This window comes from Podarcis gaigeae (genome assembly GCF_964106915.1).
Source record: "Podarcis gaigeae genome assembly, chromosome: 5".
In the NCBI taxonomy this organism is placed as follows: Eukaryota; Metazoa; Chordata; class Lepidosauria; order Squamata; family Lacertidae; genus Podarcis; species Podarcis gaigeae.
The window spans coordinates 7,037,105-7,061,779 of record NC_139681.1 but is presented as its reverse complement, the minus strand read 5'-3'; the positions used below and the strand labels follow the sequence as shown (position 1 = coordinate 7,061,779).

Genomic DNA, 24,675 nt, shown 5'->3' with positions numbered 1-24,675 from the left:
ACCACTGTATTATTTTGAAGTGGCTTATTCGTATATTTTGAAAGACATCATACCGATTATATATTTACTAACAGTTAATAGCCAGCGTGTTGTGTTTGCATTTTTCTACATTTCTACATTTGTGACCACTAGCAGGGCCGGCCCATTCATGAGGTAGACTTCGGCAGCTGCCTCAGGCGGCAGAATCCAAAGGCACCTTCACAGGTGAATCTCCCATCACCACCACTGTTGCCACCAACCCAGAAGTGAAATCTAGGAGTGGTGATTAGAGTGTGGTGCTGGTAAGATCAAGGTTGCAGGTTCGATTCCCCAGATGGGACAGCTGCAGATTCCTGCCTTGAAGGGGGTTGGACTAGATGATCCTGAAGGTCCCTTCCAACTCTACAATTGTATGATTCTTACCCATCCGGTGGGACAGAGGCAGCCAGATGTACATCCTTGGCTGAAACAGCCCAATTCATAGGTTTGGCACGTCTTCATGCATTCAATTCCTTTAGCTCTTGGGTCATTTGCAGGACATACAAACATGGTCATTGGGTGCCTGCAGGCCACACTTCGTTTTGCTTTAAGAAATAAAATTAGAACATGAGAGTTAGCATTCATTCCCAACAGTAAATCATTACAATCTTCCAAGGAGGTCAAACGTCGTTGCTCTTTCTCTGTACCCTATCGTATCCCTGCCCAAAAGTTAATAATAATGAATAATGAAACATTAAGCAGTGGAACAAATGGAATAATAAAGAAATGTTAATTATTCAAACTCATTATTGTAAAAAATAAAATACTAACCTCTGGCAGAAGGACGATGTTGAAAGAAAACATCTGGGAGGAAAGCCCCTGGAAGTCTGTTTGAGCTACAATGCATGAAGCCGTTTTCACAATAGCTAGAAGAAAGAAAGAAGCAGTGACTCCCTTGCAATAAACTGAGGGACGACTTATATACTATGCTTTGCCGCAGCAGCCAGTAGCCACATGGCTACCTGACTGGTGTCAACTGCAATCTCCAGAGGCAAAAAAAAAAGTGGTTGTAGGAACATCTGTGGGATTGGGCAGCAAGCCAGGTAGCCCAATGGAACGTGGAATTTTGATCCTGGGCCAAGTTGCATCTCATTAGTAGTTTAAAAGCAAGACAGGCCCACCTATGAGGCACCGTGAGGCAGTTGCTTCAGGCGGCAGGATGGGGAGAGCTGGGAGGGGGCACTTATCCAGGTCCCAAGATGCATGCCATTTGCCTCCTCCTCTGCCTGTCAACAGCTGCTGCCTCCACTGCCTCCTCCACCAACCTCACCACTGCCGACTGTTCCTCTTTAGCCTCCTTTTTTCTTCCCACTGCCTACAGCGTACCAGGGCTGTTAGAATATTCTGTTCCACCTTAAAAGGAACAGGCCTGATTGTTGTGTGTCACATGCCTGTTTACACTCCAGCACAGCTTGCTGGGAACTTCCGTTTGTGTATAGCTTTTGCTTATGCTTTTTGCTTGGACAGGGGGAAGACATGTTTTTTCCTTTGTCTTGGCGTATGCTGAATAAACTGCTTGTAAATACACTTTACATATGCCTCTATCTGCCCTTCCATTGTGAAGAGTTTGTTTACTCTGCTGGTTTGCGTGCTCAGCTTCTGAAAGGATTCTGAAGCTCTGAATCACAGTTTTGATGCAGAACCAAGGACTGGAGTTTGACCAGCAACCAGCCAGTTGGCTGGAGCCAGCTGGGGACCTGCCAATTGCCCCCGCTTTCTTGAATGCATCCCATTAGCCCCGGCCACCTCTAGTCACCAGTGAAGGCGGTGGTGGGATGCCATGTTCTGTTTCGCTTCAAGCAGCAAAAAACAGTGGTACCTTGGTTCTCAAACTTAATTCATTCCGGATGTCCATTCCAAAACCAAAGCGTTCCAAAACCAAGGTGTGCGTTCCCATAGAAAGTAATGCAAATGGATTAATCCATTCCAGACTTTTAAAAAGACAACCCCTAAAACAGCAATTTAACATGAATTTTAATATCTAACGAAACCATTGACCCATAAATTGAAAGCAATAATCAATGTAAAGGTAAAGGGACCCTTGACCGTTAGGTCCAGTCGCGGACAACTCTGGGGTTGCGGCGCTCATCTCGCTTTACTGGCCGAGGGAGCTGGCGTTTGTCCACAGACAGTTTTTTCCAGGTCATGTGGCCAGCATGACTAAGCCGCTTCTGGCGAACCAGAGCAGCGCACGGAAACGCCGTTTACCTTCCGCCGGAGCGGTACCTATTTATCTACTTGCACTTTGACGTACTTTCGAACTGCTAGGTTGGCAGGAGCAGGGACCGAATAACGGGAGCTCACCCCATTGCGGGGATTCGAACCGCCAACCTTCTAATCAGCAAGTCCTAGGCTCTGTGGTTTAACCCACAGCGCCACCTGCATTCCTTTGAACTGCTACTGTACTATAAAATAAATAAAACAGTATTGCAGATGATTAAAAAAAAAATCTTACCTGCACTGCCTCGAAACAAAAAACACAAAATAAATAGCAAAAAGAAAAGCATCAAATATAAGATCAGAACACTGCAATCGGAAACAGAAGGCTTGAATTACAGTGGGGGACGCAAAGTAGCAGCACAACAGGAAACACAGGGGGATGCAAGACGGAGCATGTTTGGCTTCCGGAAAAAGTTCGAAAACTGGAACACCTACTTCCGGTTTTGCAGCGTTCGGGTTCCAAGTTGTTCGTGAACTAAGCTGTTCGAAAACCAAGGTACCACTGTATCCCGGCCTGGCCCTGCTTACTGTTCTCCTCACCTTCCAGACCTAGATTTAGACATAGCCATGCACAGTATGGTGGGATGCAATTAGATCCAAGCCATGCACTCACCACATGGTGTGATGATCGGAGAAGACGTCGTCTGGCTGGAAGATCTCTCCATCGTAGTAACAAGAGCACTGGGACTTTTGCACACAGTCTCCCTGCTGGTCAAGGAATAATCCAGCAGGACAGTAGCAACCTTCCATGCAAAACTCATTGCAGTTTATATCTGGATAGGACAAGGATCGGCAAGTCTGATTGCATGGACTTCCACACTGCTGGTAAATCTGACCTTCTGGACAACTCAAAGCTGTAGAACAGAGTAAAAGAAAGAAGAGATGTATTGTAGATTTTTAAATTATTATTTTAAAAGGTAAAGGCACCCCAACGAACAAAAACACTGCCAATTTAAGATGAGCGTTAAGCGTCTCTCATGTTGGCTCAGGCCAATTCTTTCCACAAAGCTGGAAAACTGGAAGCCAAGCAGATGCTTCTATCCTCCATGGGCCCACCTTTCCCTCGGTCTCTCAGGGCCAAATCTATGTGGGGATGGTGAAGTATCTGGGACTAGCAGACATGCCCCCATATTATCCCGGTCCTGTAGTTCCTTATGGAACCTCCAGACCTTACTGTTTTGCTAGAGCAGGGATATGGGACATTTTTCTCAGCCTGAGGACTGCATTCCCGCATGGCCAACCTTCCAGTTGGGGGGAATCACGTGTCAGGGGTAAAGGTAAAGGGACCCCTGACCATTAGGTCCAGTCGTGACCGACTCTGGGGTTGCGGCCCTCATCTCGCTGTACTGGCCGAGGGAGTCGGCGTACAGCTTCTGGGTCATGTGGCCAGCATGACTAAGCCGCTTCTGGCGAACCAGAGCAGCACACGGAAACGCCGTTTAGCTTCCCGCTGGAGCAGTACCTATTTATCTACTTGCACTTTGATGTGCTTTCAAACTGCTAGGTTGGCAGGAGCAGGGACCGAGCAACGGGAGCTCACCCCGTCGCGGGGATTCGAACCGCCGCGCCACCCACGTCCCTATTATTATTTTACAGTTCCTGATATAACAGGAATGCTATTTGGGAAGGCGAGAGAGAAGAATTGGCCATCTTTTGTCAGAGTTGCCCCTCACCACTAGACATGCCAGAGGTAAGATCCTGTGGGTGCCTCTGACCTATTCTCAAGGACACTGACAAACACACATCCCAGTGGGGACAGGATGGAGAAACAATTTCCAAATGTCGAAATGCCCCTTCATGGATCACTGCCTTGCCGTGGCGAAGGGGCTTGAAGAACTCAGAGAAGCTATGAACTATGCCGAGCAGGGCACCCAAGATGAACAGGTCATAGTGGAGAGTTTTGACCAAACGTGATCCACCTGGAGGAGGAACCGGCAAGCCACTCCAGTATCCCTGCCAAGAAAACTCCATGGACAAAGACAACAGGCATATAAAAGATATGACGCTGGAAGATGAGCCCCTCAGGTCGGAAGGCGTCCAACATGCTACTGGGGAAGAGCGGAGGGCAAGTACAAGTAGATCCAGAGCTGATGAAGCGGCTGGGCCAAAGCCGAAAGGACGCTCAGTTGCGGATATGCCTGGAAGCGAAAGGAAAGTCCAATGCTGTAAAGAAAAATATTGCATAGGAACCTGGAATGTAAGAACCATGAACCTGGGTAAGTTGGAGGTGGTCAAAAATGAGATGGCAAGAATAAATATTGACATCCTGGGCATCAGTGAACTAAAATGGACGGGAATAGGTGAATTCAGTTCGGATGACCATCATATCTACTACTGTGGGCAAGAAACCCGTAAAAGAAATGGAGTGGCCCTCATAGTCAACAAAAGAGTGGCGAAAGCTGTACTGGGATGCAATCTCAAAAATGATAGAATGATCTCGATACGAATCCAAGGCAGACCTTTTAACATCACAGTAATCCAAGTTTATGCACCAACTATTTGTGCTGAAGAAACTGAAATTGACCAATTCTATGAAGACTTACAAGACCTTATAGAAGTGACACCAAAGAAGGATGTTCTTCTCATTATAGGGGATTGGAATGCTAAAGTAGGGAGTCAAGAGATAAAAGGAACAACTGGCAAGTTTGGCCTTGGAGATCAAAACGAAGCAGGGCAAAGGCTAATAGAGTTCTGTCAAGAGAACAAGCTGGTCATCACAAACACGCTTTTCCAACAACACAAGAGACGACTCTACACATGGACATCACCAGATGGGCAGCATCGAAATCAGATTGATTATATTCTCTGCAGCCAAAGATGGAGAAGCTCTATACAGTCAGCAAAAACAAGACCTGGAGCTGACTGTGGCTCAGATCATCAGCTTCTTATAGCAAAATTCAAGCTTAAACTGAAGAAAGTAGGAAAAACCACTGGGCCGGTAAGATACAATCTAAGTCAAATCCCTTATGAATACACAGTGGAAGTGAGGAACAGGTTTAAGGATTTAGATTTGGTGGACAGAATGCCTGAAGAACTATGGATGGAGGCTCGTAACATTATACAGGAGGCAGCAACGAAAACCATCCCAATGAAAAGGAAATGCAAGAAAGCAAAGTGGCTGTCCAATGAGGCCTTACAAATAGCGGGGGAGAGAAGACAAGCAAAATGCGAGGGAGATGGTGAAAGATACAGGAAATTGAATGCAGATTTCCAAAGAATAGCAAGGAGAGACAAGAAGACCTTCTTAAACGAGCAATGCAAAGAAATAGAGGAAAGCAATAGAATGGGAAGAACCAGAGATCTGTTCAAGAAAATTGGAGATATGAAAGGAACATTTTGTACAAAGATTTCTATAATAAAGGACAAAAGTGGAAAGGACCTAACAGAAGCAGAAGACATCAAGAAGAGGTGGCAAGAATACACAGAGGAATTATACCAGAAAGAAATGGATGTCTCGTATACCCCAGGTAGCGTGGTGGCTGACCTTGAGCCAGACATCCTGGAAAGTGAAGTCAAATGGGCCTTAGAAAGCACTGCAAATAACAAGGCCAGTGGAAGTGATGGTATTCCAGCTGAATTATTTAAAATTTTAAAAGATGATGCTGTTAAGGTGCTACACTCAATATGCCAGCAAGTTTGGAAAACTCAGCAGTGGCCAGAAGATTGGAGAAGATCAGTCTACATCCCAATCCCAAAGAAGGGCAGTGCCAAAGAATGCTCCAACTACCGCACAATTGCACTCATTTCACACGCTAGCAAGGTTATGCTTAAAATTCTACAAGGAAGGCTCAAGCAGTATGTGGACCGAGAACTCCCAGAAGTGCAAGCTGGTTTTCGAAGGGGCAGAGGAACCAGAGACCAAATTGCAAACATGCGCTGGATTATGGAGAAAGCTAGAGAGTTCCAGAAAGACATCTACTTCTGCTTCATTGACTATGCAAAAGCCTTTGACTGTGTCGACCATGGCAAACTATGGCAAGTTCTTAAAGAAATGGGAGTGCCAGATCACCTCATCTGTCTCCTGAGAAATCTCTATGTGGGACAAGAAGCTACAGTTAGAACTGGATATGGAACAACTGATTGGTTCAAAATTGGGAAAGGAGTACGACAAGGCTGTATTTTGTCTCCCTGCTTATTTAACTTATATGCAGAATTCATCATGCGAAAGGCTGGGCTGGATGAATCCCTAGCCGGAATTAAGATTGCCGGAAGAAATATCAACAACCTCAGATATGCAGATGACACAACCTTGATGGCAGAAAGTGAGGAGGAATTAAAGAACCTTTTAATGAGGGTGAAAGAGGAGATCGCAAAATATGGTCTGAAGCTCAACATCAAAAAAACGAAGATCATGGCCACTGGTCCCATCACCTCCTGGCAAATAGAAGGGGAAGAAATGGAGGTAGTGAGAGATTTTACTTTCTTGGGCTCAATGATCACTGCAGATGGTGACAGCAGCCACGAAATTAAAAGACGCCTGCTTCTTGGGAGAAGGGTAATGACAAGCCTAGACAGCATCTTGAGAAGTAGAGACATCACCTTGCCAACAAAGGTTCGTATAGTTAAAGCTATGGTTTTCCCAGTGGTGATGTATGGAAGTGAGAGCTGGACCATAAAGAAGGCTGATCGCCGAAGAATTGATGCTTTTGAATTATGGTGCTGGAGGAGACTCTTGAGAGTCCCATGGACTGCAAGAAGATCAAACCTCTCCATACTGAAGGAAATCAACCCGGAGTGCTCACTGGAAGGACAGATTGTGAAGCTGAGACTCCAGTACTTTGGCCACCTCATGAGAAGAGAAGACTCCCTGGAAAAGACCCTGATGTTGGGAAAGATGGAGGGCACAAGGAGAAGGGGACGACAGAGGACGAGATGGTTGGATAGTGTTTTTGAGGTTACCAGCATGAGTTTGACCAAACTGCGGGAGGCAGTGGAGGACAGAGGTGCCTGGCGTTCTCTGGTCCATGGGGTCACGAAGAGTCGGACACGACTAAACGACTAAACAACAACAACAACTTATCCCCCCCCCGATGGGACTCAAGGCAGCTTACAATCACAAAAATGGGGGGGTGGGACATTAATAGAATTGAAACTCTCTTTGTGGAACTCAAGGTAGCGTACAGACTTGAGTCAGGCACGTTTAGCATGAACAAAATGGTAGCCTCAATCTTCAGACCATACTCTAGGGCCACCAGGTCAGATTTGTTGAGAAACTGTACGTGCAGCTACTCACACAGAGTCAATTCAGGTTTGGCAGACAGCCAGAAGGCAATCTGAAGGACTAAGTCTGCCTGGTGATAACAGAGGCATGGAGACAGCTCCCTGATTGGTCAAGCTCTTTCAAGGGAGTGATACTTAATGGCCTACTAACTGGAATGTGTTAGTTCAGAGTTGAGTGTTCAGAGTTGAGTGTGTCAGTGAGTGTAGAAGTTGTGAGTCGTGTCAGAGAGAGCTAGCAAAAGATCCGTGTTCTATTCCTGTAAATAGTCCACCGTATATAATAAACACGTAACTACAAGTTCCTGGTTAATGCTTCGTCTATCCTGTCTGCAGCCAAGTTGCCAATTGCTTCTGTGGATTCTGCGTGTACTCTGCTAGGTCTGGCTAAGGTCCTGCAACTAATCAGAAAGTTGCAAAACACCAATAGGTTTTGCCAATAAGATTAACTGGCCATGAGTGACAAGAGCACATTTGAAGGTTGAAGATGCTAAACGCAAGACATCAGGTATGAACCCTGTACCCTACCAACTGGAATCCCCTCCCCCCCCCAGCCAAATTCTTGCAATCCTAGCAAAGGCAGAGATTAGTCAATCCTTGCTGGGTCAGCATTCATGTCTGAATGTTCCATTTGGTGGCATTTGGGTTATTCAAGTGCGGTTCACTGTGTGAAAATAAGGACACAAATCATAGCTAGAAAGTTTTTGTGTGTACAAAATGACTACAGAAAAATGCAGCCTGGCAAAACACCAATTCTTCTTTTTATGCTCCCAACGTTATATGGCACCAAGGCTAGTTCTAGACACATCAGAGAAGCATTTCAGTTCAACGCGTTGCAAACTTTGTATGAGAAATTGGGTTAGCAAAACAGATCTGCAAGGCGCCATCTGGTGTCACAGTGTTAGAATGCATAAACAACGCATATAAAGTGCTTTTTCTTTGCCAGAGCAGCTATTATTCTCTTTTCATAAGCTAGCCAGAAGGCCAAACTAGGTATTACTTTAATTTCATGATGAACAGCCAGCCACAAATATTAATAATAAATTATTCATTTTATAACTAAACAAAATAACAGTATGTGCAAGGTATGTGTGGTTTTAATTGGGACAGCAAGGAGGGAAGGCTTGCTCCCTGCTGCCAAAGCCATGATCCTGACTAAAATCCCTTCTGAATATCACACACATACACAAACCCACATTTGGTATCATTTAAAAAAACAAACAGATGTTGCTGCTGGCCACAAAATTAAAGTAACATCTATTATTTTTATCTATTTTATTTGTACGATGTTCTTCATTTGAAGATCACAGGCTGGTTCACAACTTAAAAATACAAAATGGGGACACAAAATTAGAATAGGGGAAATATAATTCAATACCGAAGGAACGTGATATTCCCCACTTCCCGAATCCCAAGAAGGAAAACTGATTCCTGAACCGCCAGCGCCACACCTTTAATGCCACCCTTGGCATGCTGCCCACAATTGCACAAAGGTTTGTGCTTCTCTTGCCTGACAGGTTTCTGCAGGGCTTTGTAGTACTTCAATCCCCACAAAAATTATTTGCTCAGAGTCCACAGCGGACAGAACAATATTGGCACAAGCACAGCTCTACCGCCTCACCTCTGAGCTTCTAGAAAACAAAACAATCATTCATACATCGCCTAGAATCCCAAGGACCAAAACTAGTTCTTTCAAGTCATTTTAAATGGCCGCGGAAGCACAAGATTCTTATTTCACTAGCAGCCTGTGCGCAGGTCCCAATCCAGATCGCACCGTGGGTGGGATGCCAGCAAGGAGCTCCAGCCCAATTTAATCCCCCACTGTAATCCTGATCTGGAGGGGGGGCTGCCTCCTATTTGCATAAGAAGCAAACTCCTATTTGCTGTATGAAATTTCCCCCCCTATGCAAACAGCAGACACCACAGGGGCAATCTGAATCAGGACCACAATAAAGGCTTCCCCTCTCACAAGCCCCCAAGCCCTATGGCAGGTTCCCAATCTGGACCAGGCACCCTGCGCTGGCTATTTGTGAAAGGAAAGTACTGTACTCCTGGGGAAACCACAGGATAAACATATTATGAAATATGATCCGCAGTCCCTGAGCAGGATGCTGCCCGGTATCCAATACTCTGGTCCATTAGCAGTAATTATGCAAAACTGCCAGCTGCAATCTCAATCCATCTAAATGAGCAAACGTTTTTTCATTGCGCCATGAGAGGTATCTGGAGAACCAGGATCACGTAATGAGGCTTTTAATGGATCTGCAGCCACAGAAAAATCAGCATTTGTGCAAGGTGTAAATGCACATAACGGACAAGTGAAAGGAAGAACGAACTGCACCACATATCAAAGATTAATTGTGGCAATTGAATGTGTTCCAGTTGTATCATTTTACCATTTGCAGTCCTTTCCCATTCCTTCCCCTCGTTCCTTTTATGATCGCTGCATCATTCTAGCAAAGTACTGCTGCCAACAAGAGGTTCATTATCGCCATCCTCTCACACAGTCTCCAGGCCTGCATAATTTCAAAGGAGGATATATTTTTTTCCTCCTATACTGTTTCACTTCCTAAGCACAAATTATGAAGCCTTGCTGTGGCTTCGCATAGTTCTGGGCCACGTCTGAAGCTAAAGGTCCTGGTTTTGCCATTTGAAGTGGGAAAGGGCGTGTCAGCCATGCGTAATTGCACACCCACCGTGCACATTAAAATATATGTTCACATGCCCACAATGCACACTAAAGCACATGAAACATCATGCCATGTTTTATATTACTAACATTTCGGCAAAGCGCACATACCGCAAAAATCTGGCTTCCTCCAGCTGATGAGAACTCCTTTGCGAGCGCACGCCATCGCATAAGCAGAGACGGCGGTACACAGACAGTCTTTTCCGTCGGAACAAGAACAGACATCATAGCGGCAATTCTTGAGGTACGGAGAAGGGCTGACTTTGCGGTGGCAAGGTTCAAACAACGGGGATAACAGAACTGAGCATGAAACTTCAGCATACTTGGCTGAAATGAAAGCAATTTCAAAACGTTAGATGAGCAGTTATTGGCTGTAGAAAGAAATAGGAACCACCATAAGCCATCAAAAACGCATTGATCCAGTTAGCGTGTAACACCAGGCCAAACCTGTTTGTCAGACAAACCAAGAGCCAGGATTTAGACAACACAGTATGCCAAACCGTGGCTTAGCCGATAGCATATACCTAAAGGAGCTTCTCCGCCCCCATCATTCAGCCCAGAAACTGAGTTCCAGCACTGAGGGCCTTCTGGCGATTCCCTCACTGCGAGAAGTGAGGTTACAGGGACCCAGGCAGAGGGCCTTCTCGGTAGTGGTGCCCTCCCATCAGATGTCAAGGAAATAAACAACTATCTGACTTTTAGAAGACATCTGAAAGCAGTCCTGTTTAGGGAAGTTTTAAAAGTTTGATGTTTTATTGTGCTTTTAATATTCTGTTGGGAGCTGCCCAGAGTGGCTCAGGAAACCTAGGCAGATGGGCGGGGTATAAATAAATTATTATTATTATTATTATTATTATTATTATTATTATTATTATTATTATTATTGCAGCCAGACTGGAGGAAGAAAATCACACAAATGGTGGAACAAGGCAAAAGGGGGCACATGCCCCAGGTGGGTGGCAGTGGTGGTCTTCCTTTTCTCCCTTTCTTTGTCAAGCTCTGAGCATGACAGTTCAGAGATAAAATGCTGATTCTCTCTTTTTTCCACTTCAGAGAGCCCTTTCCTCGGAGCCCTTTGTCTGCAATGGAAGACGCTATGCTGAAAGAAGATAAACACGCTGCTATCTTTCACCACAAGCCAACCCTGCCTTCATTCCAAGGGCCAGTACCTAAGCGAGGGTTGAGACTGCAGGTATTGCTATCTTGCTTCTGCAAATCTTCGCAATCTTCTTTGAGCTTCCAGGAATTCCCAAAGTCTTCCACAAGGGTTTCCACCAGGCCAGAAGGTGTAAGGAAATCATCTCCTTGGTTGCCATTGTAGTTGCCACACAGACCACAAGTTCGTTCCGTGAATTCTGAGGGTAACTGAAGAAGCATAGGAGTTAAATTCAGTATTTACACATTTCTATTTTTTTGTCTCCAGCCAGCTGCTTATAGGACTTCTGCTGAATGAACCTTATACAAATTGTGCTAAATATAAAAGTGCTGTATATAAAACAAAATAAAAGGCACTGGCCATGATCCCCTTACCCAAGTAAATTTTACTTAAGGAAATTTAAGTGTATATAAGTACACATTAAACTCTATGTTGGATTGACATAATAGTTTCTGTCCTCATACAGAGGACAGATCTGTGATCTTCAGGATCACAACTGACAAAATGGTGGCACAGATTGAGTGTTTTGCCCATATAAGCATTTTGCATGTGCCCAATAGTATTAGGAATCTTGGATAAGGAAAGAGCCAGATGACAATATTTATCTCCTGTTTTATAGCAATACCACTCTTCCAATAAACATATTTAATAGGGCAGTTTATACCTAAAATGCATTATATCTGTTATGTACTGAAGTTCTCACCCTGGGCCAGCAGGGGGATACTGTAGATAGTTATGCAAATGAAGGATCGAAAGTGACATTCAGTGATTGGATAGTTTTAGAAAGTTGCTACAGTAACGTTGTACTGGAGCTCTATATAAGCAGGCTGACTGAGCCCTTCAGTTCAGTTCTGTCCTGGCCTCTGAATAAACAAGAGCTGTTTGAAGAATCACTGTGTCGTCTGATATGTTCACCCACAACTTAACAATATCTGAGATCCAGGGGAGCATAATCGCTATGGATCTGAGCAGTGCCTGACAATTTTGCCATAGCAGGGCTTCAGATTATGCCCACACTCTGTTCCCATCGACTGAAGGCAATAGTCCTCTCATCACACAGAACATGCAAAAGGCACAAAGTGTGTGTGCTCTAGCGCATACTTTGGCACCAACATGTGTTGCAAAAAATTTCCAAACAATACGCCCCCTAGGCTGCAATGCTTTACACACTTACTCAGAAGTAAACGCCAATGAATTCAGTATGTCTTCCTTCCAAACTGATATGCATAACATTGCATTGTTAGCGTGCAATTCAGCCAAAGTTTAACACTTTCAAATCCTACTGATTTCAAGGAGAGATTTTAAAATGTGCTGAAATCCATGGGATTTAAATATTTAAAATAGTTTATGTTGCATGCCAGCTGCCTTTTTGAAATATTATTGGGACATAATGATGTAATCTAGCCAAATCAAAGAAAACTGAAATTTTCCTGAAATCAATATAACCTTTAAAAAGTTTTCAGCTTTATAATCTATTTTTCCAATTTTCCAGTTAAGTCCTAAGTAGGAAATGGATGTTGTTCCTCAGGACTAAAGCAGGAAAACCCAGAGTTCATTATATTTCTCAGAAGTGTCTGCCCAGGTCACTGGGAGTGAAAGTAAATCACTTCCCCCAGTTGTCTAAAACATTTGGCAACGACACACAAACATTTGTGCGTTTGTGTGCGTGAAATTATTTTTATTTGCTCCAAAATCAACAACGTTGACCTTTAAGGAGCAGATGGAAAGGAACATGACAATTTAAAAAGGCACTGGAAATGTTCTTTAGCTTTTATCGCTATCACGACTACATTCAAAGTTGAGAAGACACAGCTGGCGTAGTCTGGGGCCTGAGTAAGTTTAGCCAGAAAAGCAGGAAAAGGTCAATCATGGCTTTGCTCTTACATGATCTAATTTCATATATTAATCAAAATCTTCATGTGTCTTAAATCTCAGAGAAAGACGATGTCCTCAGGCTGCCTTAAGAGTCAAAACTGTGCTATCCTGAGTATTAAGTGATCCTTGTTTAAGAAGACAGGAAATGGTTTGGATTAGACCAGGATTGTGGGATGTGATCCATGAGAGGCAGTCAAGTACAACATACCTTGAAATGTTAGAGAAGACATGCAAGGGAATGTATGGTCCAGCCAGTCGAAACTTCCTATTCCTCCTGGCTGGAGCATCCTTCCTTTTGCATGTGATAGAAGGTGGGCGTGACCTAACCTGTCCTGGTAACAAAAGGACGAGTCACACAGCACACCCGCTTCTCTTTTTGACTTCCTTCTTTGTTTGACCAGCTTTTAGCTAGGACTGCTCTACTAGCTCTCAGCTAGCAGAAGCACTGGGATTATTCCCCAATATGGGGTAGATCCACATGTACATATTTGTAACTAAGTCTGTCTTAAGGAATCCAACTGTGAACTGATGTGAGTAAACTTCTTATATTAACTTTGAATAAGATTGTGGCATCTTTATTCTTTTAAGAGCAGTGGCGTAGCGTGGGAGGGCCGGCCGCACCGGGCGCAACATCTGGGGGGGCACGCTCGCACTCGCAGCTCTCTGCCCCTACCTGGCTCACTCAGGGTTAGGGGGCGCAAATTACTTGCCTTGCCCCGAGTGCTGACAACCCACGCTACGCCACTGTTTAAGAGGAATTCAAGGGAATTTACTAGGAACGTACAATTCAATCTGAGACAGACTGCATTGTATAATAGTGAGAGGCTCACACGAGCCTGCAACCAGCTATCTGCTGTGCATGTAAAAGGGGAATGTAACTCTGCTAAGTAAAGGAATTTGCGAACGCAAGTTAGGAAGGATATTAATAAACAATATATCTTCTCCTGCCACCCTGAACATTCCCACAAAGATGCAATCTGCAATCTGTCTGGAGGGTGGCTGCAGCCCCTCGCAAGCTGCCCTCCGTTCCCACGGTAGCAAGGAGTCACATCCCAGCGGCTGGCTGTTGTAAATTCGCCAGCTGGACACATTGCAGGGCAGGTTAGCATGTCGAGTCCAAAGTTTAAATTGCCCAATCATGGGCAGCCAATGGTGTGGAGCCTGGTCATAGAATCATAGAATCATAGAGTTGAAAGAGACCACCAGGGCCATCGAGTCCAACCCCCTGCCAAGCAGGAAACACCATCAGAGCACTCCTGACATATGGTTGTCAAGCCTCTGCTTAAAGACCTCCAAAGAAGGAGACTCCACCACACTCCTTGGCAGCAAGGAGTGGTCAGTGGACCCGAGAGCAGAAATGCTTGCTGGTCTGCCGACTGGGGTTAAAAGCTGTGCCTATTATTTGCAGCACAGTCTCTTCTACTCTAGAGTATATCTAGAATTTCTAGCACACCACAACCATATTTTCTTAGGGGGGGGGAATCAATTTAAATACAAATATATATTTATGTGTGTGTGTTTGTGTGTGAATCATACCTTCATCGAAAGAGTTCCGTGCCCATCCCAGTCAATCTGTATATTCTCTTTATAGCTGAGACGAACTGCAGACATTACGGTGTGCTGGATACGAAGAGCACCTGGGAAAACCAACTGCTAATTACAGATACATAGGGATGAGCAACAGAAAATGTGAATGTAATACAGGAAATCTAGACGGATCTAAATTGTCTGCTGAAGGTGTAGAGCCAAGTGACGCCTTATGAGGCTCACATAGCAAGTAGCTACGCATGGGGGAGGGGGGAGGGTTTGCACCCCCTCCACTTGTTTTTAATTATTTTGTGTTTTTATCTTGCATTTGTATGTTGTGAAACACCCTGAGATCTATAAATGAAGGGTGGTATACAAAATAAACAAATTAATTAATTAATAATCATAATAAACTGTGCTCTTGTGGAATGGAGCACTGAAAAGTTCCCTCCACAGGCAGGGAGGGCTACAATATTATGATGCAGATAAGGAGAAGACTGAGAGGAGATATGAGACCCATCTTCAAATATCTAAAGGGCTGTCAAATGGAAGAGGCTGTCACAAGAGGCCAAACGGCCTCGGTCCAGTATATCTGAAGGAGCGTCTCCACCCCCATCATTCTACCCGGACACTGAGGTCCAGCGCCGAGGGCCTTCTAGTGGTTCCCTCACTGCGAGAAGCCAAGTTACAGGGAACCAGGCAGAGGGCCTTCTCGGTAGTGGTGCCCGCCCTGTGGAACGCCCTCCCACCAGATGTCAAAGAGAACAACAACTACCAGACCTTCAGAAGACATCTGAAGGCAGCCCTGTTTAAGGAAGCTTTTAATGTTTGATGTATTACAGTATTTTAATGTTTTTTTGGAAGCCGCCCAGAGTGGCTGGGGAAGCCCAGCCAGATGGGCGGGGTATAAATAATAAATTATTATTATTATTATTATTATTATTATTATTATTATTATTATTATTATTCTCCTGCTGCTCTGGACAGCAGAAGGGAGATTTTGACTCAACATCAGGAGGACCTTTCTGACAGTAAGAACAATTTGACAGTGGAACGGACTCTCACAAGAGGTGGTTGACTCTCTCCTTCCTTAGATGTCTTTAAACAGAGGTTAGGTAGCCACCTGTCATGGATGCTTTAGTTGAGATTCCTGCATTGCAGGGGGTTGGACTAGATGACCCCCGGGGGCGCTTCCAACTCTGCAGTTCTAGGATACTATAATCTGTTCATGAAGAGAGAATTGTGCAAATTTTCCGATCTGTCTACATAATCTCCAGCAAACCCCGGGAAATGTGCAAATCGGGGTTTCTGCAGATTGCTGTTTGCTCTGATTCAGTGTTAAAGAGCAGGTTTTCCTGGGGGAAAGCGCAAGGGCGAAAAATGAAAAAAGGGAAAGTGCTTCAACACGGATGGCACTTTGGAGTGCCTAGAAACACAGTACAAAAGTGGGTGAGCCACTTTCCCCACCAAGAACTGAATTCTCTTGCACATGATCTGTCAGCAGCGAGAGGGGGGGCAGAAGGACTTCACATCCATTCTTTCCCCTGCTTTCCCCTAAGCTTAATAGCAGTATGGAGAACAAATGTTACATGGATAATAGGAGGGGCAAGGGCAGGGCCAGATGGAGGTTTGATGAAGCCATGAGCTCCCGTTGCTCGGTCCCTGCTCCTGCCCACCTAGCAGTTCAAAAGCACGTCAAAGTGCAAGTAGATAAATAGGTATCGCTCTTGCAGGAAGGTAAATGGCGTTTCCGTGCGCTGCTCTGGTTCGCCAGAAGCGGCTTAGTCATGCTGGCCACATGACCAGAAGCTGTACGCCGGCTCCCTCGGCCTATAAAGCGAGATGAGCGTCGCAACCCCAGAGTTGTCCGAGACTGGACCTAACAATCAGAGGTCCCTTTACCTTTAAGCTACTGAAGTTAATGGGGCCCTTTATATGTCCCACTGTCCTTTGTCAACAACAAATTGTCGCTGTTTTTTGTGTTGAATATATGCTGTATGGTAATATATGGACCTAATAGGTTTCTAAAGCCATTTGCACATAACAAAATATGTATTTTATCAAAGTAATTGTTGAACTGAAATACAATTAAGAAGTATATTAATAGTGAAATACATTTAAGAAGAAGTATATTAATAGTGAAATAATTATTAAGCTCTAACTGTATGTAGGTTTTATTTTATTTGGTTTTTTTATCTTATATTTTGGAAATGTACATCCAGGTTTTTTTCCCTTTAAATTTTCTTGGGGGGCCCAAGAGAGTGGGGCCCTAAGCTGTAACTTGTTTAGCTTATACATAAATCCATATAGGGAGGTTCAAAACTCTGCTCTACTTATGATTCTTCGTCACCCACCCTGTGATGCTCTGTTAAGTAATGAGTAGCTGAGGGTGGGGAAAAGAAGACTGGACTGCAGAGAGGACTTAATTTTAATATTGAGCCTCATCATTATTCCCACTGCTTGGCCAGAGTCAACAGGAGGGTGTGTTGTGTACCTCCTAATGTTAAATAGTGGGCCAGAAGCTGCCTGGGATGGTGAGGGGGAGCTATGAGCCCACTCCCTTGGCCCAGTCTGAGATACATAGCTGTCAAGCATCCCTTATTTGGCGGGACAGTCCCTTATCCCAGCGCCATGTCCCGCTGCTGTCCCTTATTGATGATGTCCCTTAAATAAGCTATTGAAGGTAATGGGGCCCTTTCTATGTCCAGCTGTCCTTTGTCAACAACAAATTATTGTTTTTTTTGTGTTGAATATATGCTACATGGTAATTTATGAACCTAATAGGTATCTAAAGCCATTTGCACGCAACAAAATATGTATTTTATCGAAGTAATTGTTGATCCCTTATTTTGGCTGCTGATCCCTTTTTTTTGAGGCTGCTGATCCCTTATTTTCAAATCTGTAAGTTGACAGCTATGCTGAGATACTCTTAGTAACATGACACAAACACACCTTGCATGAAAGGGATTTGTACATCCTGCCCGTTCAAAGAAATGACACCACCGTGTTTCAGTTTAATAATGCTGTTCTCCTCCAGAAGCTGGACAGAGGCTGATCGGGTACACACCGCATCAGGGTCATCAGCACACTGAAAAGAAACCCGTGTTAAATTAGCATTGCAATTTTGATCTAGCTGCGGCCTCAGTCCATCCGTTGCCGTGAGACCATGCAAGTAATACTTGAACCAATGTTAAAATTGCTATCAGTACACAGCCAGTATCGTTGTTACGAACTCTTGCTGTGTGCACCTATGTTTTGTAAGTTCTGCTTCGCTTGACAGTAGCTTCCTACAAAGTGTGTTCTCCTTCATGGAGAGCACGTGTTGCGGTGGGGGCCGCCAGGACACTCCAAAGTTGTGGGGCGGGCTAATTGATCGTTGGCCACTGATGCGATTGGGGCTTCCCTTGTAGTTAGGAAGAAGTTAATGTTGCCATTTGTTGATTGACAGCCAGAAATGCTAAAACTTCTTGCACGAGGCTAGGGCTTCCTCTTTTCGCCTGTGCATCGGATTGCCCGTCCCCCCTCCCTAGAATTAGGGTTGTTCGCTTGACCTTGCTATGCCTGTCATGGGGTCGTCTGCTCTTGAGGCAGGGGCCTGGTAGGAATTTTGTCCATCTGGCTGATTGGCTGGGGCCATTTGGTTTTTGCCTACTGCGTAGCAAATCGTCACAACTTGTAAGGTTCACGGTTAGGCATTGGTTTATGGTTTGGTTGGTTGAGGGGCATGGATTGGCTGTGCCTGCCCCTCTAATGCTGCTGCTGCAAGAGATTCTGTTAAAGGAATTGGGAGCTAACTATTGCTTGTCCACTCTGTCAAGGGGGCTCGGGTCATAGCAATGAGCTCCTGGTTGCATTTGGGGTGAGGGCAGGTTCCCTGCTCCATCGCTACCCCCAAGTGTATTCCCCTTTTCTGACTTTCGCATTGTGCGGAATGTCAGTCTGTCCCCCATGGTGGACCAATGCCTAAGCAACCACTCACAAATTTGTATTTTAATAAAGTTGTGGCCAAAATATGCCAAAAATCTTAAACAAAAAATTCTGTGTGATGTGTGAGTTATTGGGGTCGCCCTGGGGACCTTGACACGCAACTAGCAGAAAGTTTGAAAGCAATTTACAGAACAGAAAATAAAACACGAAAGATCAATAGAATCAATAATGATAAAAGCAGGGCATTACTAATTCGTTGTAGAGTTATTCCCCCACAATGTCTAAAAACATAATTTTTTTTAAAAAAAAAAATGTGACCAAATAACAGCACAGTGGTCAGCAGCAGGAATAATAAGGGCCTTTTCCCATGAGGGAGAGGGGGCATGTCTGGTTCAGCAGCCGTTCCTTCTCTCAAGGAAATTGAAATTTTGGTTTAGGACAGATAATTTATCAGCACCAAGCTGAGGGTGGAGAACCATAACAGCTATAGTAATAGAAAAGCAATCTAAATTTACTGTGTTGGTATGCTCCATGTTTCAAAAAAGAGACACATATTTACCTCTGATAGCACTGGCATATATCCTAAAGCAAAACAACCAGTTCATTTGCAAATGTGAAAATGGTATTGCAATTAAGTCACCCATGGAAGTCTCTCTTCTTTGCAAGCTAGCATCTTGCCGGACCTTCCACGGGGTATATTGATACACAAGTGAGCTGCTGCCATTATACAAATTACAGTGGTACCTCAGGTTAAGTACTTAATTCATTCTGGAGGTCCGTTCTTAACCTGAAACTGTGCTTAACCTGAAGCACCACTTTAGCTAATGGGGGCTCCTGCTGCGGCCGCGCCGCTGGAGCCCGATTTCTGTTCTTATCCTGAAGCAAGATTCTTAACCTGAAGCACTATTTCTGGGTTAGTGGAGTGTGTAACCTGAAGCGTATGTAACCCAAGGTACCACTGTAGTCTCAATGTAAATCTCACTGTAATTATGTCAGGACACAAGATGGCCTGATCTAACTTTATGGAGGGGAAGAAGGAAAACTCAGCACCAGGCTGCCATTTAAAAACACAACACAATACCTCAGGCTGCCATGTTCAGCTTTGCTCTCTTCAACATGTTGTTTGCCCAAGCACTTTGTCAAATCGGTCAGTGTGTTTTTGAGTGAAAGAGGCAGCCCTTGTTTTTCCTCTCAAGGAAGATGTTCTTACCTGGACAGTCTCTATGAAAACAGAAAAGGTATTCTCCGCACAATCTCTGGCAAACAAGTAATGGCAGATGCCGCTGAAGGTGAAGTGCTTGTTGTCAAAGCTCTTGAAATGTGATTGGCCAGTGACAGAGCATTCACCTGAAAAAAACAGTACCAAATATTGATTTTGAACAACATGACTTCAAGCTAAAGCAGAGTTCTCACGATCATATTAAAACAAGAAAGAAGCATTCCTGATAAAAAGGGTTGGGCTGAGCAGATGTCTGCCTCAAACCATATTCCTCCCTGGTTGCCCTTGTAAGAATAACTGCTCAAAAGTAAAAAAAAAAAAAAATTCCTTCCAGTAGCACCTTAAAGACCAACTAAGTTAGTTCTTGGTATGAGCTTTCGTGTGCATGCACACTTCTTCAGATACACTCCTCGTGCATGCACACGAAAGCTCATACCAAGAACTAACTTAGTTGGTCTTTAAGGTGCTACTGGAAGGAAATTTTTTTGTTTTGACTATGGCAGACCAACACGGCTACCTATCTGTAACTGTGCTCAAAAGTAAGTATCACTGAGATCTGTAGGACTGAATTTTAAATATTCTAAGGCCTGGGATCTAAGAAAGCTGGTATCAAATGGGATGGTAGGATAAAATAGGACGTGCCAATAGTAATCATGAGATGAAAGACCTCTGATGTGATAGGTAGCAATGTTATTGTTGTTGTTTAGTAATGTCCGACTCTTCATGACCCCATGGACCAGAGCATGCTAGGCACTCCTGTCTTCCACTGCCTCCCGCAGTTTGGTCAAACTCATGCTGGTAGCTTCAAGAACACTGTCCAACCATCTCATCCTCTGTCATCCCCTTCTCCTTGTGCCCTCCATCTTTCCCAACATCAGGGTCTTTTCCAGGGCGTCTCCTCTTCTCATGAGGTGGCCAAAGTATTGGAGTCTCAGCTTCAGGATCTGTCCTTCCAGTGAGCACTCAGGGCTGATTTCCTTGAGAATGGATAAGTTTAATCTTCTTATAGTTGATAGGTCTTAGTACTAGTGTGCTTACCTACAATGGACCTGCACTTAAATACGCAGCAGCAATGTATCTTCAGTGCTGCTGATGCAGCAAAAACAACAGTTACAAGTCCACCTTTAAGGCAAGACATTTATAGTTCTGGTTGTTTTGGGCACCCCCTTTGTGTTCCATTAGGGTTCCAGATCAGATATACCCAATTCACTCCTTTATTTGTGGTTTCTTTTTAGCATGGGTCCATGGCAAGTCGTCGCACTCACTTACTAGGTCTCTGGGATAGTTTGGGGTCCTTTTTACTCTCAAGATCAAGGTGTATATGGTGTGTGATTTGCTGCCCACTTTTATTGTAACCTTGCTATCTGAAAGTAGCATCAAGACACACTGTCATTTTCTTCTTCTTCTTTGCCTTTGTAGACATTACAAACACAGGCTATGATAAAACATCATAAAACATCAATATATAAAAATTTAAAATATATACAAATAAACAGCCATGACAAGGATTATATATCATTGGGATTTCTTCCTGCTAAATAGTGCAATTCACCAATCCGAAAGATACTACTGATAAAAACTCAGCCAGGCTTCCAATTAGTTCTGGGTTAATGTCAGACGCATAGAATCTGGTATTTTCATTGTGCTGTGATGTTAGACTACCCAAAAATGGGGATTGCATGCATTTGCATAGCTGGTTGTATAACAGACAGTAGAAAAGAATATGTTTTACAGTGTTCGGCACAACCAGGTGCTGGTTTTAACCTTCAAAGCCCTATACGGCCTAGGACCCTCGTACCTACGGGACCGCCTCTCCTGGTATGCCCCACAGAGGAACTTACGGTCTTCAAATAAAAACATCTTGAAGGTCCCAGGCCACAGAGAGGTTAGGCTGGCCTCAACTAGAGCCAGGGCTTTTTCGGCTGCGGCTCCAACCTGGTGGAATGCTCTGTCACAAGAGACCAGGGCCCTGCAGGACTTGACATCTTTCCGCAGGGCCTGCAAGACAGAGCTGTTCCGCCAGTCCTTTGGTCAGGGCGCAGCCTGACTCCCTCCTTTGGCAATCTTTACAAAACTTTAGTTTATGGTTGCCATCAATTTTGATTTTAATTAATTTTTATAATGTTTTTATAATGTTGTACTACTTTAGTGTTGTTAGCCGCCCTGAGCCCGGCTTCGGCTGGGGAGGGCGGGATATAAATAAAATTTATTATTATTATTATTATTATTATTCAAAGGACATCCACAATATCTATAATTTCTGGGTATGTTTGAATATCTGCCCTTGACAAAAGCTGAGAGGAAAACGTTCAATCGGGCTAACATAAACGACTGGAATTATTAATTTTCAGGTATAAGTGACCCTGTTATCTGTTGTATTTAAACCATAGAACTTGAAGGAGTAAATTTTATATACAGCTGACTTGGTGTTTGGTTTTTCAATGTCCCTCAATCTGGTTTGAATATTGCAATAAATATATTGCTGTCATTTTCAGTTCTGCATAATAAACCAAACTTTCTTTGTTCCTCAGGGGTGTGAACTTTTCAATGGGGCATAAGGATAAGGGCAGAAATGCATATTCATAACAGACATGTGTTCCAACTCCAGTTAAGGATCCTAGCAGGAATACACATGAGTGTTAGACAGGCATGTGGGTTCAGATGCACACCTCATAACAAACAAACTCATTAAAATAGTGTAATTTAAACAGTGCATGTATATAAGCATTTTTGTGTGCCTGTGTTTTGTATCAACTTATCAAGGGTCTTCAGTGTGCCATCACAAAATACCTAGTTTAAAATTTGAGTTCACCAACGGGGTAGAAATATGTATCCTTCCTTCAAAGAATCTACAACAGAGAGCAAGATACTATCTGTGATGTGAGACACTTGAGAGTTAGGACTGAAATAGATTGTGCAAATTCACTTACTGGTTATTCAATATCAACCTACCTGGGCAAGGTTCATTGCTGCAGATCCAGGTGCCATGCCTGCAAATACTGAAAAATGCAAATTTTTATTATTATTTAGATACATGGGCAAACTGAACATGGCCTGTCATTATTCATACTAAAGTGCACATGACATGGAGATTTGTGATGGAATCACCAAAGGTCTTTTTCTTTAGCAGTCAAGGAGATGAATTTGATGGGGCAATTGACACAAGGTAAGGGAAGCCATACAGATCCTTGTTCTTGTACCTGCATGCCTACTTCTCTGCACCTAATAGCAGCTCCTGGGGATGAGAACCCTTTGCACTTTGCACTGGGCTGTCCCCATGGGGGAAATCCTTCTCTGGAAGCCCAGATCCTAATCCTTATTACTGATTTAAATCAATTAAATCTCACTTCTCATGCTGTTATCCAACAAAGTTCTCTTTAATCTTTTACGTCATGATCTTCAAATGAAGGGTGGTATACAAGTAATAATAATACAGTGGTACCTCAGGTTACATATGCTTCAGGTTACATACGCTTCAGGTTACAGACTCAGCTAACCCAGAAAGTTCTTCAGGTTAAGAACTTTGCTTCAGGATGAGAACAGAAATTGTGCTGCAGCGGCATGGCAGCAGCAGGAGGCCCCATTACCTAAAGTGGTGCTTCAGGTTAAGAACAGTTTCAGGTTAAGTACGGACCTCTGGAACAAATTAAGTATTTAACCTGAGGTACCACTGTAATAGTGTCCAAGGCCTTAAGCACATGCATGAGTGTGTTGAAACTTATTCCTTGGGATCATCTATAGTTCTGGCCTAGGCACTTATTTTACACACTGAGATACAGGAGAATCAACTCCATGCCAATTCATGCTCCAGGCAAGGAGCTAAATGTCTGAATGTTTCCCTATCAATGAAGTTCCTTGCAAATAGAAAAACAGCATGTATGGGAGACAGCTAGACTGATGTCTCCTCCCTCACTTGAAAGCTTTCTATGTGTCAGTTGAGTGGAGTTTTTGTTCTTTGGTCCTGTGGAACTGAAACGTGCACCTCTAAAGCACCACAATCCCAAATAAACATTAGGACTTGATTTGGCTGCATGTATAGATTGGTCCTCAAGGTATATAACCAGTGAGTTGGCCAGAAATGTAAGTGTCTATGGGGATAATCACACAGGGTCTCGTCTCATCGCCTGTGACAACATTACAGTTGTGGATTACATTATCCTATTTACCATGAGTTGCAGTCCTGGTAGACAGAAGAGCCGGGAGAGTAGCGCTTTCCTGAATGTAGGCAGGGGCAGTCAGAGCTGTCAACACAGAGGTCTCCATCAAGCAGCTTGCCCTCTAGAAAGGCCAGCAAAAACACTGTTAGTATCCACAAAACCATTTTAACCCTAAATTCTAAGGAAGAAGATTGACACAAGTCATAAATGTTTATCAGCTGGTATCTTTCACCCTAGCACAATTATTTTCAAACTGTGCTGGAATTTCCTTGCAAACTTATAAGGGATTTCTATGTTTCCACATATAAGGAGATAGAGAGATAGGTAAAGGTAAAGGTAAAAGACCCCTGGATGGTTAAGCCCAGTCAAAGGTGACTATGGGGTTGCGGCACTCATCTCGCTTTCAGGCCGAGGGCATTGGTCGTCAGATAGCTTTTTGGGTCGTGTGGCCAGCATGACTAAACTGCTTCTGGCACAACAGAACACTGTGACGGAAACCAGAGTACACGGAAATGCCGTTTACCTTCCTGCCGCAGCAGTACCTATTTATCTATCTGCACTGGTGTGCTTTCGAACTGCTTGGTTGGCAGAGATGGCCAGACACACACACACAATCAAGGCACAAAGAGGAGTTTTGTTACTGCTACCTTATAAACCACTGCAAGTCAGA

At 43.9% G+C, this 24,675-nt stretch overlaps 1 protein-coding gene across 3 annotated transcripts in view; it reads right to left on the bottom strand.

Moving 5' to 3' along the window:
- The window catches only part of VWF (von Willebrand factor), a 162,869-nt gene that overhangs the window by 112,722 nt on the left and 25,472 nt on the right, over window positions 1-24,675 (bottom strand). For all 3 annotated transcript variants that reach the window (XR_014564188.1, XM_083738706.1, XM_083738707.1), the window contains 10 exons: window positions 24,015-24,126; window positions 22,801-22,847; window positions 19,840-19,976; window positions 17,655-17,790; window positions 14,712-14,812; window positions 11,314-11,509; window positions 10,256-10,471; window positions 2,852-3,092; window positions 790-884; window positions 403-563 (listed from right to left, as the gene is read on the bottom strand). Coding sequence is in view for 2 of the 3 variants with exons in the window: in XM_083738706.1 (XP_083594832.1) it covers window positions 403-563; window positions 790-884; window positions 2,852-3,092; window positions 10,256-10,471; window positions 11,314-11,509; window positions 14,712-14,812; window positions 17,655-17,790; window positions 19,840-19,976; window positions 22,801-22,847; window positions 24,015-24,126 (1,442 nt within the window). In the remaining variant the exon portion in view is untranslated. The remainder of the gene's footprint in view (window positions 1-402; window positions 564-789; window positions 885-2,851; window positions 3,093-10,255; window positions 10,472-11,313; window positions 11,510-14,711; window positions 14,813-17,654; window positions 17,791-19,839; window positions 19,977-22,800; window positions 22,848-24,014; window positions 24,127-24,675) is intronic.